Source organism: Brassica oleracea, chromosome C3 (assembly GCF_000695525.1).
Source record: "Brassica oleracea var. oleracea cultivar TO1000 chromosome C3, BOL, whole genome shotgun sequence".
NCBI lineage: Eukaryota > Viridiplantae > Streptophyta > Magnoliopsida > Brassicales > Brassicaceae > Brassica > Brassica oleracea.
The window spans coordinates 38,458,559-38,483,527 of NC_027750.1; the positions used below are offsets into that span (position 1 = coordinate 38,458,559).

The window sequence follows — 24,969 nt, forward strand, 5'->3', positions numbered from 1 at the left end:
AAGATTCTGAAATTTAACCAGCACATTAGAGATAAAAATCAAGATCAGCTATGTGAACTGTCGATGATAAGGGAATCAAGCGATCCAAACATCCTTAGCAAAAGGGCAGGAGAAGAGTAGATGAGTAGTGGTTTCCTCTTCCTTGCATCTTGGGCAGCAGATGTCTGACATTACTCCACGACTTCTTAGGTCGTCTCCCACAGGCATTGTATTTCGAATGCAAGACCAAAGGAACACGATATATAAAATATACTTTTGAATTATTTCCATTAATTAAGAAATTAAAATATTTCATAATGTGAAGATTTGCCTGAAAATTATATAGATACTGTTTGAAATCTTAGATCTTTCTATATGTTAAGACTTTCCCTAAAATTATGTACATATTATTCTTTATCAAAATTTGATAAGTTATAATGAATTAATTTAATTTATGTTTCCCAGATTAATTTTGAAAATATTGGGATAATATAATATACATATATATATATATATATTTATATCATGTTTGTTGACTATTACACGAAAAGGATTTTTACAAGTTAAATAATCTAATCTAATTTATATTTTCGTTGGATTTACAGGAAATAAAGAACAAATATAGTTTCGCCATATCAGGGTGATCGTGGATCAGCCATTCTCTTTGATTCGAGCAAGATTTCTACGTCTTTGATCATTTAGTTGACAGTGTCAGGTGCAGACTGCACCGTGCAGTTGATCAATAAGCAAGATCATGTAAGTCAATCAGATCTGTTTCATTCCATCTAATGCTCTACCTTTAGATTTCATAATTTGATTTTTGGGGTTTCACTGAAATTGAAAGTGATAATCTCTGCAATATATATCTTCCGGGCACAAGAATCTCTACAAATTCAAATCACGAAAAGTGAAAATTTCTGCAATTTCGTTTCTGGGTACTTAGGGTTTTGTTCTTCAATTTCAGAAATTACGTTAGTTTGAGCTGTTTGTTATTTCTAGAAGTAGTTATAAATTAAAAGAAATACTTTTCAGGTTTTGATGGACTGTAAAGAAGTGATGAGAAGAAAGAAAGTATTACTTTAAGAATTCAGAAAATGAGAAGAGAACAAAAATGGGTTCTTTGAAAAAGAAAGCCATCAATGCCTCTACTAAACTCAAGCACTCTCTCAAGAAGGTAAAAAGAAGAAAAATAGAAGGCTGAGTCAGCTCGGTCTCCGTTGAAGATGTTCGTGATGTCGAGGATTTTCAAGTAGTTGAAGAGTTTAGACAAGCCTGGCCATGGACGAGTTGCTATTATGACTATCACATTATAAGAGGTTCTTAAAGGCAAGGAAATTGGACATTGAGAAAGCAAAGCAAATGTGGGTTCAGGACTTCGAGTTTGAAAGTCTTTTTACACGTGCTTTGTTGTTCTTGTTGTTGCTAACTCATTGGTCTATTCTATATTCTTCAGGTACTGATCTCTCTGGTGGAAAGAGAAGGAGAAGGAGAAGTCTCAGAGGAGAGGAGAGGAGAGGAGAGCGCAAAGGATGTGTCCTCTGACAGTAGAGAAGGTGCTTTGGTTCCAAAAGCATTGGGATTCGATTTAAGTACATAGATATACATTGCAGCTCGTGATATATATAGGATGTAAGAACGCCATCAGATGTAATCTTATGAATCCATTCAATTTTCATGACAACTGACAGAGTAGTGCCATAAAAAAACATATATGTGATTCTTAACTTACTATGTTGAGTTTGCAGCTATCTCATTTTTAAGAAAATAGCTCGACCACAAGATATTCAAGGAGCTACTGGAGTTTCATCACAACAAGCATGTGGGATCAGTTTGCAATAGCTGTCAAGGAAACTCCTGAGAGAAGAACATGAACACCAACACATCGAAGAACTGTTTTTTTTAAGTATCTAAGAGTAATCTCTTATAAACCTAAGGAGGAATATTACTTTTACGCAGACCTTCATTAACTTCTTTGTGAAGGTACAAATTGCCATGACATATTTGGTCACTGAAATTCCAGTCATGTTTTTATCTCATTGCCTCAGAAAGAGAACAAAAAACTTGAAAATGTGCTGCGTAAATAAGTAGTTCATTCCCCGAATTTTTTTTTCCATTTTTGTCCTAGGCTTTTTCAGTTTTTTTTTCTGTATGATTACTGATTTTTATTTATTTGTTTTTATGTATGTTAAGATGTAACTAAAACAAGATTATGTATCTCATATTATAGACATTTCAAAAAAGATCACTTGTGGCAAATAGTAACATACATATGGTGGTCTCTCTCAACTATTATGTGTCAAGATTGATTCAACACTATGCGTTCTGAGACCAAACCAGTTAAGATTTTCTTTAATTTTGGTCTCCATGCGAGAGCTATAAGCTTATACTCATTTCCAAAAGATGATTTCCCCTTGCTGAATGTAAATGGGTCAAATATTTATGAGTTAAATATGGACATGTAAAATATAAGGAGAAAAAAAGATTGTGAGGCAAAATTGTCACCCTGGATATTAAATAAAAGGTTTTTTCGAACAAACCAACTATAACTTTTACAATATTAATATTAAAGATTTCTTTCTTCTCTCTGATAAATTGCTAATTACCAATATAGTTCATATAAATTCGAAACCGAAATCATAACGAACCTATATGTGTTACATCAAGAAGACAATCATATTGTTTTATTTATTTACATTATTTTAATTAGTGTATAGCTTTAAGAGATTAATGGATTTTTAATAAGGCTAATGAATATAACTATGTATTAAAATTTATTTTGGATAAAATATTTCAATTTTTTTAATAAAAATACTCTCTCTGTTTCATTTTAGTTGTTATTTTAAATTTATGCACACAGTTTAAGAAAACATTTAATTTTTTATATTTCAGAAATAAAAACATCATTATCTATACATCTAACTACATTTCAACAAATAAAAAAATAAACTCGAGAATATTGTTAATAAATTTTGCATTGAAATTCTAAAAACATGCTTATTTTGAAACAAAAAATTTCTCTACGACGACAACTAAATTGAAACAGAGAGAGTAACAAACTTTAGATAAACCTTACAATGTTAACATAAATTTAAAAGAATTTATATGCGAAATATACAGATTTAAATTCTTTTTTTCAAATTTCAAAATGTTTTTCTATTTAATTATTTTAAGTTATGAAAATTTTGTACCAAAATTACAAAAAATAATATTCTTAATATCTGTTTCAAATAAATTGCATATACGAACATAAACTATTACATAATAACTACGTCGAACAAGACACAAATAATGGTGTTATATAGTTACATGATATAACACATCAAGCTATAACTAATCTATTTATCATAATATTGTTTAAACCAAATACATATTCGGGCATCCGCGCGGGTCAATCTCTAGTTTTTGAATTAAATTGAGAGTTTAAAGAATTTTTAAATTATATATTATCTTTTTCTCAGCTAATTATATATTATCAATGAAGAACTCTTTATATGTTTAAGGTTAATATGTTTTGTTAAGTAGGGTTTGTAAAAAGAGAGGTTATATGGTTTAGTCTGTATTATACTTTATGATTATCATTTGAAAGTTCATATATAATATGAAGTATGAACCACGTATATTTATAAGGTTTGTGTTGTACCATGGTTTGTTTACTATTGGATCGTTTAATAATGTGTCACTGTTATAATTAGTCGAAAATATAGGAGATATGCTGTGTTATAAGCGTTTTTTTATCAAGTCAATGTTGAATGACAAATCTTTGTTGAATGGCAAATCTTTGATGACACAAATAGTAATATTCCAAGAAAATTCAAGGGTAAATTTTAAAAATGGATTCGACTTAAATTGTATTGATAAATTCAAATTTTAACACCAAACCTTTATTAATTTAATTTTTTCATATATATATATATTAATGATAAAAATTTGTTAACTAAAATTCCATAACAAAAAATAAAAATTTGTCGTATTTTAACACTAAAAAAACTTTAATTTAATATACAATAATTAATTATAAGTATTTATTCCGAATCCAACTAAACAATGAGATTAATTATAAACATTGATGTCTTTTTCGGTCTATGGCTCAAGAAAAATAATTTATTTGCTGGCTTGTGCAAAACATAGGGTTTTTAATATAATCCAATAGATAACAAAATAGACAGTAAAATTCAAACATGATACTGTTCCGCCGATAAATCAACCAAGATAGCTATGGTATCTTAAATATCATAATGAGTAGCAATTAAAACAAATAACAATGTATTTTTGGAAATAAGTCTTTATCATAAAATTGACTTTCTATAATGGTATATTCAAAAAAAATATTAAATTCCACCCAAGTGATTTTTTGTTGTTTTTATCGACCTATACAGATTCATACTGACTCTGTAAATTAAACCGGGTGATCTGCATCCATGTGAACGACAAAAGACGGTTGCTTCCTAACATTGCGTGCTAGTCTATGCGCTTTTGAATTTTGCGTCCTTGGTACATAGATAATCTCTGATCGGGTGAAACTCTCTTTCAGGATCTTGACATCTTCCAAATAATTTGCAAAAACTGACCATTCTTCTGGTTTTGAAACCATCTTCACCAATTGAGAACAATCTGTTGCAAACGTAACCTGAAATTGACGTAAATTCCTCATACATTTCATTGCCCAGAGTAGCGCTTCCATCTCCGCATGAAGGGGTGAAAGACTAGCCCTAACATTCCTCGCCCCCAACAATCCATCAAATCCTTCTAAGGTGCTGAACCAACCTTGTCCTGAAAAGGCATCACCCTCTTTCCATGAGCCATCTGTAAAACACCATCTCCCTGGAATTGACGGCAGGATCGTATCCACTATTTGTGGTATTGTCCTTTGTTCATTCAATATTTCTGCCTCAGCCCACAGTGTTGATTATGTTTCTGCCAATTTAAGCGTATCCATAGGATCCATATCCATAATACTGAAAACTTTATAATTCCTAGCTTTCCAGATGTACATTAGTATCCATGCAAACTGATGATCTTCCATCTTCGGGAAAACTCTCCAGAAAATATGATCCATGTTTGTGAAGAGCGAACTTGTTGGAAAAATAGTTGGATTTGATGGTATCTTCGAGAGACTCCAAACCTAGATTGCTGGAGGACATTTAAAAAAACACATGGTTTATCGATTCCTCGTGGGCTCCACATCTTACACAATAAAAATATCCCCCCCTCGCTTGTAAATTCTTCTTCACTTCTATACACCCTGTCACTAACTGCCATAGGAAATGTTTTAACTTTGGTGGGCACCGTATTTTCCAGCAGTAAGCATTCAGAATATCAACTGTGCGGCCAATCAGTAATGGTGGTCTTTCCATATCTGGATAGATCCGTTCTACCTGATATCCTGATTTGACTATATATTTTCCATTTTTTGTGAAGTGTCATCCATCTCTATCTATCCTCTGAGTCCTGCTCAGTGGTATGTTTTCTATAAGTTTTGCATCATGTGGATCCACCAAAGTCTGAATTGCCTGTGAATTCCAAGTGCATGAGGTAGAGTCAATGAGAGACTCCACTGTAAGGTCCGGATACAAATTGTGTTGGTTTTTATTAGCTGGTCTCGGGAGAGTGGTTGGGAGCCATGGATCATTCCATACAGATATAGAAGAACCTGATCCCACCCGTTTGATTAGTCTTTGCTTACCAGAGATCTAGCAGAGACAATACTCCGCCAGCCATATGACGGAGAATATGAACGAATCGGTTCCAGAGGTGAAGCATTCCTGTAATACCGACCTTTGAAAACTCGAGAGAATAAAGTGTTTGGCCTTTCTATTAGACGCCATAATTGTTTACCAAGCATCGCTGTGTTGAAATCAGTGATGTCTTTAAACCCCAAACATCTTTCATCCTTATCTACACATACTTTGTCTCATGATTTCCAGTGCATGCCGCTTGTGCTTCCCCCTGGACTCCACCAGAATTGTGAAATTACGTTCGTCAATTTTTTCACAGTTGCCTTAGGTAAACGATAGCAAGACATCGTATGATTTGTTAATGCCGTAATCATTGATTTAATGATCACTTCTTTTCTTCTTTTTGTGAAAAACTTGAAAGTCCACCCATTGACTCTATTATTTAAATGATATTGTACAAAGCTAAAAACTTGGATCTTTGATCCTCCGGATTTTCTGGTAAATCAAGGTAGGATTCCATTCCCCCAAGATTCTGAATACCCAAAATATCCCTTAATTCCTGTCTGACGGATTCTTCAATTTTATGTCCAAATTGAATTGAAAACTTATCAAAATTTATTGGCTGAATGTTTATTTTTGTTTATCAAAATTCCACCTAAGTGAAAATAACATAAAAGTATTGATAAAATAAAACTGAATGTTTATTTTTGTTTTAAATGATGTCGTTTAATTACTCATTCAACAAACTGAGTTTATGGTTTATCAATACAAGAAATAAAAGAGAGGTTATATAGTAAAATAAATTTAGTTAAAAGGTTCTTCATAATTTATTTAATTTGCTCAAGAAAAATGGATTTAATGCTAACATATTGAAGAATTGTTTCTTAATATCTTTTTAACCGAGATTTTTCAATAAAATTTTGGTTTAAACTGTAAAAGAATTATTCGATATTAAATGTTTTTTCAGTATTGTTCCCATTGAAAAATTACATTTTCTATTTGAAGTGTACAAATCCTCTGTAAATTATTTGTGAAATAATTTGTACATGTGTCATTACCACATTCAATTTTAATAAAAAAAATATGACATGATTCTTAGAAATGGTGACATGGCACTAGCATAATTGTTGACATGTACAATTTTTCTTATAAATATTTATACTGTATGATAAGGTTTTTCTTATACGGTAATGATTATTAACCTCTATATCATTTTGGTAAGTTTTGTTTTCAAAATGGAAGTGACTATTAACTTTTATATCATCATTAATGTAAATTTTATGTATAAATATTTATTTTTGGCAAAACTATTAAAATGTGTTAATAACTAATACTTCATATATCACTATTAAATATATATATATATATATATCACATTAATAAGAATAAGATAGATATAATTACAAATATAATTTTTTACACTAACTTATATATCATATTCTACATAACTATACATGTTTTACCAATATTAATTGTAAGTGTGCATCAACAAATACAAAACTAAAGTAACACTAACTAAATGTTTTTTGATAAATAAATTATTGAAATTTATTGGTTCATTAGATTAATTAATAAATTAATTTTCAGTTAAACATATTTTAACTAAAAAAAAAATTATTAGAATTTATATATTTAAATATATATTTAAATATATATATATATATATATGTAACTAGGTGATTATTTAAAATAAATAATCATTAAATATAATCTAATTATATAAAGGAATGTGTAAATCCCTCTAGTATGTGTACGTAGGATTCCAGCTAGGAAATTCGTCTCCTAACAGTTTGACATGTGTTCACCTTGTTAAACGTCCCGTTTCATTTATTTTTTCCTCAGAATCTGTTGGGCTTGGGTTCATATTTTGTCTGTGTGTTTTGCTTTATTAAGCCCATACCTATATAAAATTTTATCGTTTCACGCTCTCTCTTCTCAGCCGTAGGCAATTCTAAGTAAGGTTTCCATCTATTCACTGATCCAGCAATCAATCGGCGAATCTAGCGTTTCGAGCGATTTATCACTACCCTTTCCAACTCTCATCACCTTTGTCGTCTTCTTGCATTACCTCGCATCGCCTCTTCGAAACAGCTTCTCAGTTCTCACCGTGTAGCTCCTCAATTAACACCACATACAAAATCAAGTCGCTTTATATTACAGAAGAAGAAGATCCCACTCCACGAGGCTGATCGAGCAAGACGATCGAGGTAAATCAAGCAAATATTCTTGCCGGAGAAGCTTCGCGCCGCCGTAACACCGTCGTTTTACTCCTCTTCATATCTTCAGCCACCACAACGAAGGTTGTCTCATCCGCATCTACTGCTACTTCGAATTCACCGAATCCCCCAACACTCCCAATTCTTTTCGTACCTTTTCTGTCAATTAGCTTTATACAAGCATGTGTTACAAAGTCACTTTATATTACGGAAAGTGGCACTCTATTCCTCCAGTTTGGAATCGTTGTCTGCCGGACGAGTTGCTGACTCGGATATGACTCAACCGGTGTACTTATTCAAGATGAATAAGAGACTCTCCTACTACTAGAACCCAAAACAAGCTATAGTATGCTATCAACACTCCTTGAAGTTGAAATGCCCTGGAAATAAAATGCAAACTAAAAGTCAGAACTACTGAAACGTACGTTTCTGCGTATAACTCGAGAATGAGCATAAACGTATACCTTTTTTTGAAAAACGTATACCTTATGTCATGATATTTTTCATTCGGCCAAAATTTTCTAATCAAAATGTTGCGTACGAGTCTGCACAAAAATATTTTTAATTAGCAACATAAAGAGTCCAAGTCAGGAAACTGTTCCACTATTGGATAAGATAATTGTTAACGCATGGAAACATAACTCGATTCATACATTTTTACACATTGTGGGAAGCAGTAACTAACCTTTGGTGACTATACTTGAGCCTAAACAGACTCAAAATGCATACCTTTGAGTCTGAAAAAACTGAATATTCCATGAAAAGTTCATACTTTTAGTGACACCCAGCAGACGATCAAGAGATAAGTCTGCAACATAAAAGCAAAGTTAAAAAGAAACACCAAAGTTCATACCTTTGGTGAAATAAAGAAGCACTTGAATTTAAATCCTACAACTAACCCCACAAGTTTAAGAGAAACTCATCCCTCAAGAACCAGTCAACGCCTTACATAGAGATAAAAATCGCTATTTTGGTATTGATTTAGAGTCCTACAAGCTGAGAAAAAAAATGACTCAACTGAGCTCAAACAAAGTAACGACGAGCTAGCGAGAGCAAAAAGCAAAGTAAACATAATGCTTTATTGGAAAAAAATTCTCTTTACGAAGAAGCTCTCTATGCTACAAATCTTTTAAAATGATTACTAATAGACGAACAAAATGAAACATTTCTCTAATATGGTGTTATACATGGGCTGTGAATTGTGATTAAGAAACAAAAAAAGACTACCCTCTTTTCCCAAAAACTCTTTCAATGATATAGGCTGATTTGGACTTATCTCTGCTTTAATATATTTAAATGGTGTTTGTTTATAGTATTAAATAAATCTATTATTATAAAGAAGTATTTGTTTCTCTCACATTATGACACGTCACTAAGTCGTTTTCTCCTGACCTGACGCGTGTCCCATTCCTTCCAAACGCAGCGCTTCATTAATAGGAGATGTTGGGCTTCGATGTATCTATTGTGTAATGGATTAAACTTTCCTAGGCCCGACGTGGATGAAAGCATTCTAACCCTAATACGCTGCAACAAAGGTACGGAGATCGTCTCTTCCCTACGTGCGACGGTGATGTGGTGTCGTTTGCGATTCTTCTCGCGGCGAGAAACGGTGTGATTAATGGTTCACTCTTTAATCCCATTGATTCATGTGTCTTCAAAGCGATCTTTAGGTCTCAGAGACGGTGTGAGATTCGGTATAAATATATGTGATATCTCTCACCTTGAACTCAGAGTATACGGTGATATCTTTCTTGACAACATCAGAGAACCCAATCCAAATCCTTTGATGTGAAACTCACGACGAGGTCAAACAAGAAGTGGAAGAAGATGAAGAGAAGAAGAACAAGATCGAGACTTTAAACCTCTCTCTAGCTCTACCTGACGTCTCTCTATCACTCACAGCGTCAAACGCCGTAAAAAACTGAGGGTAAACAGTGAGCGAACGGATCTGGTGCGCCGGCGAAGGAGCGAACGAATCTGGTGCGCCGGAGAAGGAACCAACGGATCTGTCCACATACGGTTCAGACCCATCGGCGATGCGCTTGCTAGAACCCCCATCTCCACAAAGCCGTCGAGTTCTTCCGACTACTCCTCCTTCCCTTCCGAGTTACCGGCTTGCCCGGGGATGGAAGTGACGCTCTCCGGCGACTCGAGGAAAAAGTTAGAAGAAAACGACAACGTCAGATCGGAGAGGGTTCTATATGACATCGTCTCGAAGTCTATCTCATCTGCCGCTGTTGATTATTCAAGTAACGGTCCGTGACTTGGGAAGAAGGAGTCTAAATCACAGGCCTTTATTAGACGTGGCTAATGTATCAAAGTCGCTAAATCAAAAGCCTAATTTCAATCTTTTGGCTTATATCATTATTAAATTTTAATTACATTTTTAATTATAATTTATTTATTTTTGAAAGAAATAAAACTAAGAACTTGAACGACTTGAACCAAAACTAGGTTTCAACTTAATCTCCACGCAGTTGAACTCCGGTTTTCTGAAAAGAGGAGATTTAGGAAACAAATTGGCTCAATAAACATTTGGTCAACATATAGACCGACATGTATTTCTAATTTTGAATAAAAATATCTATTTATCATCAAACTATCTTGACTTGACCTATTATATAATCAAACATATACTTGGATTTGAAAAGTACTATTACTATCTTTGCCGGATATATAGAAATATAAGCGATAGTTTTATATATGTTAAGATAAAAATATAATGTTTCTTTGATACAGCCTAAATAATTTATGTGATAGGGTCTTAAAATTTTGACCCAAAGGAAAAAGTATAGTGTTTCTTTGAATATATGATCGGAAAACTGATTTTTATAGTTTTGATATAAAATTATTAATTCATTGAATGCATAATTATATCAAGGAATCCATGGTCAACGTTTCTCCCTCTAATTTTTGACCCCAAGTAGTGTTTCTTTGAATATATAATCAGAAAATCGTATTGTATTCTGATAGGTTTTCACATGAAATAACTCAAATATCATAGCTATATAAAATAATAAAATAGTTCATTGTCAAAGACCCAAAGTAGTGTTTCTTTGAATATATAATCAGAAAATCGTATTGTATTCTAATAGGTTTTCACATGAAATCACTCAAATATCATAGCTATATAAAATAATAAAATAGTTCATTGTCAAAGTCTCATTCTGAATGTTTGATCCAAACAGCTAACAATGAATCAGAATTACATTCAGATAATTTGGAAAATATATATTGATCTTAAAGTGTCTCTTTACTCATGTATTAAATTTATGGAAAATATTTATTGCATATTCTAATTGGTAGGAAAATATATATTGATCTTAAAATGTCTCTTTGCTCATGTATTAAATTTATGGAAAATATTTATTGCATATTCTAATTGGTTATTTATAAATAATATATCAACAAATATAACAAAGAATTATCAGAAAAAAAAGACAAACAAAAACTTAAAAAAAAACAAAACTATCTAATATAAGTATAACAAAGAATTATCAGAAAAAAAAAGACAAACAAAAACTTTAAAAAAATAAAACTATCTAATATAACTTCTTCCAATTACTAACACATTCGAAAACAACCATACAATATTAATCAAAGAGTTTCTTTAACTAAATACCTCCAACTAAAATATTTTACAAAGTAATTAAATTAACTAAATTCAAAAAAAACTGCAATTAGCTGATTCAGAATTAAAAATATATAACATATTAACAATAAAATAATCACATGTTTTATAATATTAATTGAATAAACCATATAACTAAAAATTATATATATTAAAATATCAAAATTCAAATAAGATATTCCGCGCGTAGCGCGGACGGGCCCTAGTATATATATAATGAAAAATTGAAATCTGAAAGAAAAATCCGAGCACAAGTCGATCCATTGTTTCACATCAAAGTCTTTTAAGATATAGGGAAAATGGTAAAATAATTTAATGTGGTAAGTTATCTTCTTTGTAACAAATACTTTCTTTGTGTTTTAGACTTTGGATGATTATGTTACAAAAAATATTTATGACAACATGGACATATGGCTACAATTTCTTCGCCGAACATCAACAATTTTTGTATGACGTTGACATTTATCTATACGGTATAATAATTGGGAAAAACTCTACCATAATTCTTTTATTAAAATAGAAGCAAAAAACAATAAATATTCACATAGTTTGGATGAACTCAGTTAAAATACAATAACCAGACAAAAAATATGCAGGTGAAACATGATCGTACATAAATTAGAGTAAAAGAAACAAATAAAATTAGCTTTCCAGCATAAATCAAAACTAAACAGTGCTCTCTTTTGAACTATTTTAAGTATCGTATTGTAAATTTAGCCAAATGCAACGATACAAAGATCCAATCTCCTTACTTTCTAAAAAAGTGATCCCATAAAATTTATAATTCACACATATAATTAACCAAACAACGGAACTAAAATAAAAACAAATATCATCGAAATAATTAATGAATATAACCAAACATGTTTATTAGAAAAAATATGTTTATTAAAAATAACAATATGGTCTCAGAATTCTATAATTTGTTTTGTATCCCTGTCTCATAATTTTATTCATTTATGATATCATAATATCGTTTTCAATCCACACTAATTTTTAAATGCTTCATAAATTAGAATATATATATTCATATAAATATTTTTTATTATAGCTTCCCGTCTGTAGGGCGGACCAACCCTAATATATTATATTTTATTCTGATAGAATCTATTTTTAAGTTAAATGAAATAAAATTAAATAAGTTGAACCGAATCAAAAGAAATAAGACTACAAATATATGTTTATGATCTTTTCAAACCATTGAAGTTAAAACTTAAAAATAGTGATGTCCAAATGTAAATTAAAACTTTTAATTAGAAAAAATATTATATTTAAAATTATTATTTATGCACGTGACGCATGAAAACTCCTGATAAGTTATAACTTGCAGCCCTTATGTACATTTTTTTAGGTAAAACATCCCTTATATACTTCATAGTTAATCGAATGATTTGAATAGGTATTATTCTCTTATTAGCTATGTAAGGACTACAATCGTAAGATAAATTCACCAATCATGACCTCGAAATTTATTGTAGAATTATAAGGATTTTTACGTAAATTAACATAAAGTTATTTGCAGTTATATAAAGTTAACATAAAATATAAAGTTATTTGCAGTGTCCCCCTGGCAAGCCGATGTATAAATCAGTTTGAACTTCCAAATTCAGATCAACAACTCTGAATTTCTCTTGTTGATCAATTGACCCTCTCCATGGATCCATGACAGTATGTTCATAACATAGATTGCAATTTCATCGACCACACAAAATCGCATTTGTATACGTCTATCTATAGAAGAAAGGAAGATGTAATGACATAGCTAGGCAATATCGTTCCGAAAAATTAGAGGCTCTTTAGATAATATTTTCAGGTTCCTAAACATTATCAATTCTTAGTGTAATTTTAAGTTGGACTAGTATCACTATACATATGTCTGAATATATTAATCGGAAATAAAGATGAATTACCATTTGATGTAACTGAACGTTCTCTTCTAACAATTGTTTCTCCTGAAACGAAGCCACATTTTCCAACCATTTATATATTACAGTGCAACCAAACAAAATAGACACACACTCATTTTTTTTAACATATTATATGGTATTGTACCTTTGCTTTTAGCTTCTCCAACTAAACAGCTGAGCCTAAAAACTTCAACTATTTTAATTCACTTTTATGTTAAAAACGCTAATATAGAAATTATACGTAATTGTGAATCGATGTTATAGTAAATTGATTGAGATATGTCGCCAAACGACTGCAATGAATCCCTGTTCAAGTTTGTCTCTAAATGAGGACAATAACCAGACGGTTGGGATGGGAAAATATTCAGATATATATATATATAATTTTATTTTTGCATTTGAGCATCGATCATTATATATATATCTACCAAGCTAGTAATGAAGTATATATACCTTTCTTGCTCGGACCTTGCCCAAGCTTATGTGGAGTTGACTATCAATTCTTGAAGCTACACACACGTAAAAGGGAGTTAATGACTGCGTAATTATGTGATATATAAGTTGACTATCAATTCTTGAAGCTACACACACGTAAAAGGGACCTTATAAAACAAAAAGGAAAATGTAAGCGCAGAAAAGGTCAATATATAAATGTTTGCCTACAGCTTTCCTTTTTGTGAAAAGTTCTAATACAATTATTGCGTCTGCGCTTACATTTTCCTTTTTGTTTTATAAAAAAAAAAATTATATAAAACGATTTCAGTTTTTTTTTCATCAAATGTTTTTTGTAAACTATAAAGGCAAACATTTAACACACACGAAAGGGTTTTTCTAGTTTGATTTGTTAAGATAATGGGTTCGTTTAGAAAAGGAAAGCTCTGTAAATTGCATTACAAATGCAAATAAACAATCACAAAAGTGGCAAAAAGAAAAAAAGAAAAAAAAAGTTAAGGCATGATACCGCCTGAAACTCAAGGAGTTCAATCTTTGTGATCAGGTGGCTTGCTTCTTGCTTCAATTGCTACATTACGCTCACAAAATGAAATCACATATGACGCAAAAGAAGTTACAACACACACAAAATATATAATCTTTGTATATGGCCAATATAAACGGTTGAACAGTATATACACCATTGACAATCGTCGTTAAGTTTTGATAAAATCGCATCAATTTTCTACTTTGTACGTAGTGCTGATATATCTCTCAAGATTTTATTTGGTAGGCCATGAAACGCCCAAAAAAAGAATCAATTATCATGAAATCATGTGAATCTCTATGACATCAGCCAAATGATTGCGGTTCTAAACGGTGACCAAGAGAATGAGTGGAAATAATGAATTCCTTATCATTCTTTATAATTTTCACCATTTACAAAATAATATTTTGTTATTTATGATTTTTTAACATTTCTTATCAAATTACGAGAGAAATAGATTTTCTTCCTATTTTATTCTTTTTCATTATTTTCCTTCTTATTCCTCATGTAAAACAATTAGTCCGTTTACAAAATTATAATTATCAAAACATATAATTAGCATAGAAAAATAATTAATTACAATCGTATCTACTTGGATATGGCATATATACATGCAAATATCTAGAGAGACAGGGAAATATGTTTACTGCACACCTGAATCAGATGAAGAAGACCACGCATAATTAGTATATGACTACAAACAGGCGTGGGTACAAGCCCGGTGCTTAGTATTTTCAGTATATTTGGTACTCGGCTTGGTTTATACGAATAGTAAATAATTTACTTGTACTTGGTTTGCTAAAAACGAGTACTTACAATTTCAAGTACTTGTTAAAAATTGACGGACTTGCAATTTACTTGACTTGTTTTATTACTTGCTACTTGTAAATAATTTGCAACTATTTAGTAACTATGTGTTTTGCCCGCACATACGGACCTATCTTTTTGTGAATATTTATTAGTTTGTGTTTTATTAATTCAGAAAAATCAATATGATAAAATTTTATTTATATATTAAAAGTTTTAAATCAAACATCAAATTAATTGTATATGACTTTTTTATTTATACAAATTATTTTTGATTAATATTTAATTATAAATAATTTCATATCTTAATTTTCAATTTTTATAATAGAAAAATATTATTTCAAGATAACAATACAATATATAAGATAACAACACAATATAATAAGAATTATTTTATTATAATATAAATAGGAATTATATTTTATAATAAAGTATATTTTTAGATTTTGGATAATTCTTATTATTATTAGGATTAATCAATTATATTATTAAAAAAATTAAATTTTTTTGTTTTTTTTACTAATTTATATATTTAATTCATTAAGGGTATAATCAATATTTACCAGTCTAATTTTTAATGTGGGAGCTCTGTTGTTAAAAATTACTTCGCAAATAGTTGTGTAGATTATTTTACTAATTCGTCGAAATTCAAAACTAAGTAACTATATTATGCATACAAAATATTTCACTGTTTTCCTATATTTTAGTCAATTCGAAAAAGATAATATATAAGAAAGAAAAAACATCAAGATATATCACATATGTTTGATTAACTTATGGAATAGAAATATAAACAAGTTATTTTACTATGATTTTTGAAAAATGTATATTTGTTCATCAACAAAAACGAGTAACAAGCCAAACAACGCCAAATAGTTATTTGATTTGAATACTTGATACTTGTCTTGTACTTACGAATAATTTAAATAGATTACTTGATACTCGACTTGGTCAAACCAAGTACTCGACTTTACGAGTCAAGTATCAACCAAGTAGCGAGTACGAGCCAAGTAACTAATGATTGTGCTCAACCCTAACTACAAAAGTAGAGACCAAATAGAAACAACGAACACCGAAAACGATAGTACACAAGCTAATGATGTTGGGGATCAGACATAAGGTTCACTCTGGAAATGAAATTAGAGCCTGGGAAAACCATTGGATACCAACGATACCTGCAAGACCAGCTAGACCAATCGCCCCGGTAGTACACCTAATGACGTCAGTCCGGGAATTTATGATAGGGAGCCAAAAACATGGAACTCAGAAAGGCTTGAAAATTACGTACACCCGTTCGATATCTCTCTGATTCAATCTTTGGCCATAAGCCAAGGATATAAGTGGGACAAATATTGTTGGAGCTTCACCAAGAATGGGATGTACACTGTTAAATCAGAATATTGGGTAGCCAGAAACATCCTCAACAGAGAGCCAGTGGAAACTCAGAAAGAGCCAAGCATTACAAAACTCCAAGCCTTTGGTTGGAAGAAGCCTTTGGTTGGAAGATACAAGCTCCACCAAAGCTAAGACACTTTATTTGGCAAACAATCTCTGGACAGTTAGCAGTAACAAACAACCTAACACATCGCCACATGCGATGCGAAAATCATTGTCCCAGATGTGGAGCAGATGATGAAACCATAAATCATGCCATCTTTGAGTGTCCCCCCTCATTACAGACATGGGCACATGCAGCAACCCCAACCCCACCATCATTGTTCCCTACCACGAGCCATTATGCGAACATTGACTATCTTTTTTGGAGGAAAAATGACATAGAGGACCCGGAGTTGGATAAGGACTCATATCCCTGTATTATGTGGTATATTTGGAAGGCAAGGAATGATAAACTTTTCAGATGAATAGACAGAGACCACTTGGAAACTGTCTGACATGCTGAATCAGAATGCCATGCTTGGTTTGCAGCAAACAACAAACAAGTGGAACAAACAGTTAGAACAACCCCGGAGCAGATAACAAATTCAGGGAGATGTCTAATAGATGGCTCATGGACACATGACGCATGACGCATTCTTTAGTGGTTATGGATGGACATGGAAAACCTCACGAGGAATAACTCAGCTTTTGGGAGCAAGAAACCAACGTCGAAGAATCTCACCACTTCATTCGGAGCTTGAGGCCCTTTTATGGGTGATGGAGTGCATGCTTCAACTATCGACGTGTCAGGCTTTTGGCACCGATTGTAAGGATCTCGTCTCAATGATTCAAGACCCAGAAGCATGGTCCAACTTCTCCACCGAACTAGATGAGCTGCAAAAGCTGAAGAGCAGATTCTCAGAGTTCTCGATTGTTTTTATTCCTTCGAACTGAAAATGTATCTTCTGATTCATTAGCTAGGATAGCCAGATCCTTTCATAGGAACATGTATTACATTGGTTGTTCTATTTCGGTCTGGTTTCCCAGACCACTTCAAGCTTGAGTAATAGATCAGCCGTTTGATGTCCAAAAAAAAAAAGTAAATTTTTTAATATTTATCACAAAACGGGTTAAATATGTGCAACTTGGTACGGATCAGATTAAATAATCATCTAAATCACATTAAGAGCTAGTTCCGATGATGTTTTTGTCTATCTTCTCAAGAAGCTTTTGGAAACCCTAGGCATACACACTCACATATAAATCTACACACTTAGAAAAAATCAGGTTGATAAAAAATGAGCTTGCGGTCATAATAAAATTTCTATCAACAGGGGTAGAGAAGAGGAGTCTTTAGGATTCGGGCAAGGGTCGAATCTCATCAAGTACCAATATCTACGATGGTACATAGTCAATTACGATTCAGAAACAAATCAGACCAAACCCACACACATAACGTAATCCGTCTAATTAACCCCAAAAGGTAAAATTAAGAAACCTAAATTAAATTAAAGAATTACGAAGAAATTCAAGAAGACATACTCTGAGTTAGAGAACTCGTAAAGTCTTCCTCTTTGAGAGAAGATGATGAGAGAGATTTGAGCGTCACAGAGTACTGAGAGCTCATAAGCTTTCTTCAACAAACCATTTCTTCTTTTTGAGAAAGTCACTTGTCTACTCGTCGCGTTTTGTAATTTCTCCATCTCTATCTTTCCTCTCACCATCTTATCGTCTTTTGACTTTTTCATTCTTTAGGATGGATCCCTAAACCAGCCAATGATCAGCTAAGATAATAACGAGAATCATAAAAGAGAGAGATAGGGAGTAAAATCTCACCGGAGCAAGAAGAAATGTCGGCAGATTAGTTGAAGAAGAAATATATAGACAGTAAAGAAAGGGTTAATTTTAAATCAGGAATTTCTCAGCAGAAGATAATTTTGACAGATCTGTGGATGAACTCAACGTCGAGGAGAAGAGAAAAAAGCTGGAGCTCAACAAAAATGGAAAGAGAAAAAGGTAATAGGGCTCCTTTCTTTTGTCAGCAACCATAGAGTGATCTGTGAGAGAAGGAAAGGGGGAATTTTAATGTTTTAACTAAATTTTAAAATTTATACGATATAAAATTTGTATTTTTGATTGTGTATCCGCAAATAAATGTTACACATGAAGGGTTATATTCAGAATTCTGAAATCCGACCCGGATCCGCGGTAAAACCAGCAAAACTGGTGACCCTATATGTAATCTGGTTTGGTTTTCAAAAAGAAATTGTTGTTTAAAAATTCTATAAAAACCGTAAAAACCCCCTAAAACCTGAGACTCAGCTACCGGTTGAACCGATGGATGACTCATCATGTAATACAATTTTACTTAAATTGACATATTTAAAGTATTATAATTCAGGAATGGGTAGATGCATAGTAGATATATTACGAATGTGATGCTCTAATTTTACAAAAGTTAGCCATGCCAATATTTAGTCAAACCAATTTATCATTTTGTTGTAAGCGTAATTGATCAATTTTTGAGAGGATGCATAATAAAATAGAAATAGATTTGAGCATAATCATTTATTTATTTAATTTACCTTTATTGTTCACATGTTCTTAGATTTTTCTATGTCTTTTTGTTTATTTTAATTTAATTTCATTATTTATATTAGACATTTAAATATTTATTAATTTAAATTTTGTTATATAATTTTATTATAATAATTATTAGATTTTGACATGCACTTTAAAGTGCGGATTAATTTTTATTCAAAAACTAATTTACTGAAAATTAGATATCTTATACATATGTACTTTATAAAAAAATTTAAGTATATAATTAAATTAAAATTTACATGAATACAATTTTATGAAAATAAGATAATTCATTTATATAACCCGCCTCGTATCAATTTTACTTATATTTAAAACTTTAAATTTTAGCAAATTTTTATTTTTAATTTTTATATTGGTAATAATTTATTGTATTATTATATTTTTGTGAGCATATTATATAAATTAACTATTGGCATTCAACCCGTTTCATACTTGATAAATATATTAAATTATTTTTAATATTCTAATTTAAATATATATATTAAAATAATTTATTATTTATACGTCTTATGTTAATATTTGTTTTAATATGTTGAAATATGTTGTAAATTTCATGAATATATTTTATTCTATTATTTTATAATTTATAAAATTGTTAATAAATGGATTAAGTTACTTTATATTTATTAATTGGTGTAGTATTTTAATTATGAATATATATTATGTATATATAAATATTATAGAAATTCCATTTCTTATTATATTAATTAAAACTGAATTAATAATCGTTTTTAATTTTAGTTGATATTAATTATAATTTCTATTATTTAAAAGTAAATATTAAAAAGAAATGCATATTTACATTTTAATAAAAGATGTTAAAAGATATTATTAAAATATAATCTTACAATTTTTTGAGAATATCTTTTTAGATATTTTTTGAAAATATTAAAATAATAATTAGTTAAATATGATATATATTTAAGTAAGTTAGTGTATGAGACATAATAAGAAGGTAAATGTAATGGTCTAACCTATACTATTTGCAAGTAGATAAAAAGTTCTCCTATTTTAATAGTATTGATTAGGACAAATGTTATTCAAACTATAAAATAGCGATATATTTTGCATGCTAATTATAAATTAATCTCAAAAAGGTATATATTCTATATTTTGGATGAAAACAATTAAACCATATATAATATTTTTATTTTCTAATGAAAAGTATGTCCAATTATATAAAGAGTGAATTGGTCAAAAATACAAAAGAAACATGAAAATTAGCTATCTACCCATAACAGTACAAATCGTGTTTTACTATAGCAAAAGGATATAGATAAATTACTATTATAGCCCTGACTTTAAGTTTTATGTGGAGAAAATTAATAGGTTAATCCTAGCTATAGATTTTATAAGATTTTTAATAAATGTAGACAACATATCAAGAAGTTCTAAGCGTAAATTTGTAGTTGCTTTCTACAAAAAATTTGAATCACCTTCTGTTCGAAAATGAAGAGATAGTGGAGAGAGAAAACATAAAAAACAATTGTGAAGCTTTTGACATATTCTCTTCCTTCTTTTCATCACCGATTAGATTAACGGGAAATGATGGTGAGATACTTAACAAAATAAGTATGCGGTGGTGGGCGTTGTGCAGCTCGTTTCTTCTCCTTAATTCAGATCTCGTCGATCCACGAAACCAGATTTGAAACAATCAAAAGCCGAACAAGATATGTTGTATGGATTTTGATTCATGGAGTCGTTATGTATCTGATGTAAATAAAGCTAATAGAAACGAGATACAAAGTTCTGTGTACATCCAAAAAACAAATTCGCAAATAGATAAGTCTTCTTTTGTATCTCTGATTCCTTCATCCTCCACCTTCTTTTTCTCCTCTGTAAGTTTATCATTAAGCTTCAGCTGCACCATGATTAGGTCTGCTCCACAAACAGTCTATCCAGAAGTTTAGCAAAAAAAAACATTCTATCCAGAATAAGAACGGACTTCTCCTCGTCTTAAAATCCAGATCCCAATAACGGAATAGATGGTTTTGGAAATAAAATGAAATAAAACACCAGACTAGGGGAAAAAAATCAACTCCAGAAAAATGTTCAATTGGTGAGAGATATAACCTAAATAGTTTGAACAAACGGTCAAAGTGGATGAAGATTTAAGAAAATATCAGACATATTGCTCTTTTTGGTAGAGTTTTATAAGGATAGCGGAGAGATGGGGAGAGAGAGTAAAAAGTCTGAACGTATATATATATGAGCAATTACTATTTCCAACAAAATAATATTTCCCAGAGATATAAATTTTAGTAAGAGATATATGGTACAGATTTTGTAGATATTAGAGCAATAGGGGAATTATGGTATATTGAAAAAATCAAACAGTGTCTAACAGTGTTTTTGTATAGTTAGCTAAATATGATATAAAGTTTGCATAGAGAGTGCAATTACACATTAAGTTTCTATACCTTGGTTAGTATAGGTACGTACCTACAAACTGTTGGTCAAGTTCATATAGAGACCAATATAATATTCAGTGAGTTCATGAAATGTATGTTGAATATTAAAGTCAGTTCAAACTATTTTTAAATCTAATACTGTTACCAAAAGATTTGCAGAAATCTTAAATGATTTTGCACCGTAAATGTTTCTACTAATATTACCATATAAGATAAAAAAAGATATTATAAATAATATGTCTTTATATTTTGTCACAACATGTTCAATAAATCCTAATTAAAAACATGCCACATAAAATTTGAATACGACTCTAAATTAATAGATTATATTATTTTCTTTTTGGTTGGATCACAATAAAATTATGTTATTCTTATTTTTATTCTTGATCATAATAGAAGTTGTGTAATACATTTCTAATTTCTGTCTATATCCTCTCCTCGCCACATAATGTGGGATAACAAGATGCCAAAAACAGTATAATTTCTAGTTTTCTTTCATTTATCTGGAAAACAACCAATTTTGATTAAAATCACATACTTTAAAACATAAAAAAAATAGTTTCAAACATAATTTTTGATATTTTAAAAGAATTTGTTTTTTAAAAATTCAAAAAAAATTCAAAAAAAATTCAGAAAAAATTCAAAAAAAACCAGATTTATAAAATGTTCAAATTTGAAAAGGTATAATTCAAAAACATAAAAAAAATATATTATTTTTTTAATTTTTTAATTTTTTTAATTTTTTAATTTTATTTATTAAAATAATTATATATTATATATAGAAAGAGAAAGAACAAGGTTATAAGAGTCTTTTGCCACTTAATGAAAAATATATTTTGAAAATATTCATTTAGTACTGGTAAAGATAAATAATGATACCATGAAAGTGGTAAACATAAAAATTCCCCTAAATATAATTAGCAAGTCTCTTAGAAAATCACGGTTTGCTCATATTCACATATTACAATTTTCTTTTTCATGTTTGGGAACGTCTCAACGACGGCGACTATGGCAACACCGACCAACTATGGTGAAGAAGAGGCAACGAAGAAGATTCGGACAGTGAGACAGGTGCGACATCTCTAGATTGTATAATCAGGGTGGCGAAAAATACGACATATTAGAGAAAAATCAAAGAAAAAATTGTCAATTCGAGCACGGAAAAGACGAGTAAAGACAGAAAATTGACGGCGGTAAGTTGATTTAAGAAGAATAGCCGAATCAATACATTGCAGTGGTAAAACAACGTCGAAGTTAAAAAAAAAAGTCAAATTCTCTCTGACACGGTTTCCAATGCAAAATCCTTGGAGACTTTCCTGCCGCCCTTCCGGCATGAATCCGGCGAGCCTCACCACTGGTGAAGATCCCCCTCCCCTGCCCCTCCCTCCTGACCCTCCTGACCCAACCTCATCTCTTTCCCCTGTCCAATTTCCTCCATTAGGTACCAAACCCCCAAAATGTTCAATTGGTGAGAGATATAACCTAAATAGTTTGAACAAACGGTCAAAGTGGATGAAGATTTAAGAAAATATCAGACATATTGCTCTTTTTGGTAGAGTTTTATAAGGATAGCGGAGAGATGGGGAGAGAGAGTAAAAAGTCTGAACGTATATATATATGAGCAATTACTATTTCCAACAAAATAATATTTCCCAGAGATATAAATTTTAGTAAGAGATATATGGTACAGATTTTGTAGATATTAGAGCAATAGGGGAATTATGGTATATTGAAAAAATCAAACAGTGTCTAACAGTGTTTTTGTATAGTTAGCTAAATATGATATAAAGTTTGCATAGAGAGTGCAATTACACATTAAGTTTCTATACCTTGGTTAGTATAGGTACGTACCTACAAACTGTTGGTCAAGTTCATATAGAGACCAATATAATATTCAGTGAGTTCATGAAATGTATGTTGAATATTAAAGTCAGTTCAAACTATTTTTAAATCTAATACTGTTACCAAAAGATTTGCAGAAATCTTAAATGATTTTGCACCGTAAATGTTTCTACTAATATTACCATATAAGATAAAAAAAGATATTATAAATAATATGTCTTTATATTTTGTCACAACATGTTCAATAAATCCTAATTAAAAACATGCCACATAAAATTTGAATACGACTCTAAATTAATAGATTATATTATTTTCTTTTTGGTTGGATCACAATAAAATTATGTTATTCTTATTTTTATTCTTGATCATAATAGAAGTTGTGTAATACATTTCTAATTTCTGTCTATATCCTCTCCTCGCCACATAATGTGGGATAACAAGATGCCAAAAACAGTATAATTTCTAGTTTTCTTTCATTTATCTGGAAAACAACCAATTTTGATTAAAATCACATACTTTAAAACATAAAAAAAAAAAAAGTTTCAAACATAATTTTCGATATTCTAAAATTATGTTATTCTTATTTTTATTCTTGATGATAATAGAAGTTGTGTAATACATTTCTAATTTCTGTCTATATCTTCCCCTCGCCACATAATGTGGGATAACAAGATGCCAAAAACAATATAATTTCTAGTTTTCTTTCATTTATCTGGAAAACAACCAATTTTGATTAAAATCACATACTTTAAAACATAAAAAAAATAGTTTCAAACATAATTTTTGATATTTTAAAAGAATTTGTTTTTTAAAAATTCAAAAAAAATTCAAAAAAAATTCAGAAAAAATTCAAAAAAAACCAGATTTATAAAATGTTCAAATTTGAAAAGGTATAATTCAAAAACATAAAAAAAATATATTATTTTTTTAATTTTTTAATTTTTTTAATTTTTTAATTTTATTTATTAAAATAATTATATATTATATATAGAAAGAGAAAGAACAAGGTTATAAGAGTCTTTTGCCACTTAATGAAAAATATATTTTGAAAATATTCATTTAGTACTGGTAAAGATAAATAATGATACCATGAAAGTGGTAAACATAAAAATTCCCCTAAATATAATTAGCAAGTCTCTTAGAAAATCACGGTTTGCTCATATTCACATATTACAATTTTCTTTTTCATGTTTGGGAACGTCTCAACGACGGCGACTATGGCAACACCGACCAACTATGGTGAAGAAGAGGCAACGAAGAAGATTCGGACAGTGAGACAGGTGCGACATCTCTAGATTGTATAATCAGGGTGGCGAAAAATACGACATATTAGAGAAAAATCAAAGAAAAAATTGTCAATTCGAGCACGGAAAAGACGAGTAAAGACAGAAAATTGACGGCGGTAAGTTGATTTAAGAAGAATAGCCGAATCAATACATTGCAGTGGTAAAACAACGTCGAAGTTAAAAAAAAAAGTCAAATTCTCTCTGACACGGTTTCCAATGCAAAATCCTTGGAGACTTTCCTGCCGCCCTTCCGGC

At 30.6% G+C, this 24,969-nt stretch overlaps 1 protein-coding gene and 1 long non-coding RNA gene across 21 annotated transcripts; one reads left to right on the top strand and one right to left on the bottom strand.

Annotated features, from left to right (window-relative positions):
* Nucleotides 1-2,109, top strand: LOC106332648. 2 transcript variants are annotated; one of them, XR_001268143.1, is made up of 5 exons: nt 1-189; nt 585-735; nt 1,012-1,340; nt 1,433-1,608; nt 1,725-2,109. It is a non-coding gene; the product is annotated as an uncharacterized LOC106332648 (long non-coding RNA). The 2 variants fall into 2 exon arrangements; XR_001268142.1 differs by lacking the exon at nt 1,725-2,109 and having other exon boundaries at nt 1,433-1,700.
* Nucleotides 2,110-7,475: 5,366 nt separating this feature from the next.
* LOC106328947 lies at nt 7,476-18,663 on the bottom strand. 19 transcript variants are annotated; one of them, XR_001267698.1, is made up of 8 exons: nt 18,408-18,663; nt 18,114-18,335; nt 13,862-13,917; nt 13,554-13,588; nt 13,412-13,453; nt 8,556-8,678; nt 8,335-8,415; nt 7,476-8,250 (listed from the first exon to the last, which is right to left on the bottom strand). XR_001267698.1 is itself a non-coding variant. In XM_013767494.1 (5 exons), exons 2-5 carry the CDS (start codon nt 18,196-18,198, stop codon nt 8,163-8,165), a joined length of 333 nt encoding a protein of 110 aa, XP_013622948.1. In that variant the 5' UTR covers nt 18,199-18,320; nt 18,408-18,663; the 3' UTR covers nt 7,476-8,162. The 19 variants fall into 19 exon arrangements, 3 of the variants coding, with proteins under 3 accessions (XP_013622948.1, XP_013622949.1, XP_013622947.1); XR_001267695.1 differs by lacking the exon at nt 13,554-13,588; XR_001267693.1 differs by having other exon boundaries at nt 13,554-13,917.
* Between the last annotated feature and the right edge of the window lie 6,306 nt (nt 18,664-24,969).

Excerpts from the sequence above, each read along its gene's own strand:
- LOC106328947 (XM_013767494.1), bottom strand. The coding sequence starts at position 18,198 with ATGAGCTCTCAGTACTCTGTGACGCTCAAATCTCTCTCATCATCTTCT. Across the intron at positions 8,679-18,113 it reads TACGAGTTCTCTAACTCAGA|ACTTATCTCTTGATCGTCTG; the intron begins GTATGTCTTCTT and ends TTTATGTTGCAG. Across the intron at positions 8,251-8,334 it reads TATACGTTTTTCAAAAAAAG|GGCATTTCAACTTCAAGGAG; the intron begins GTATACGTTTAT and ends TTTTATTTCCAG.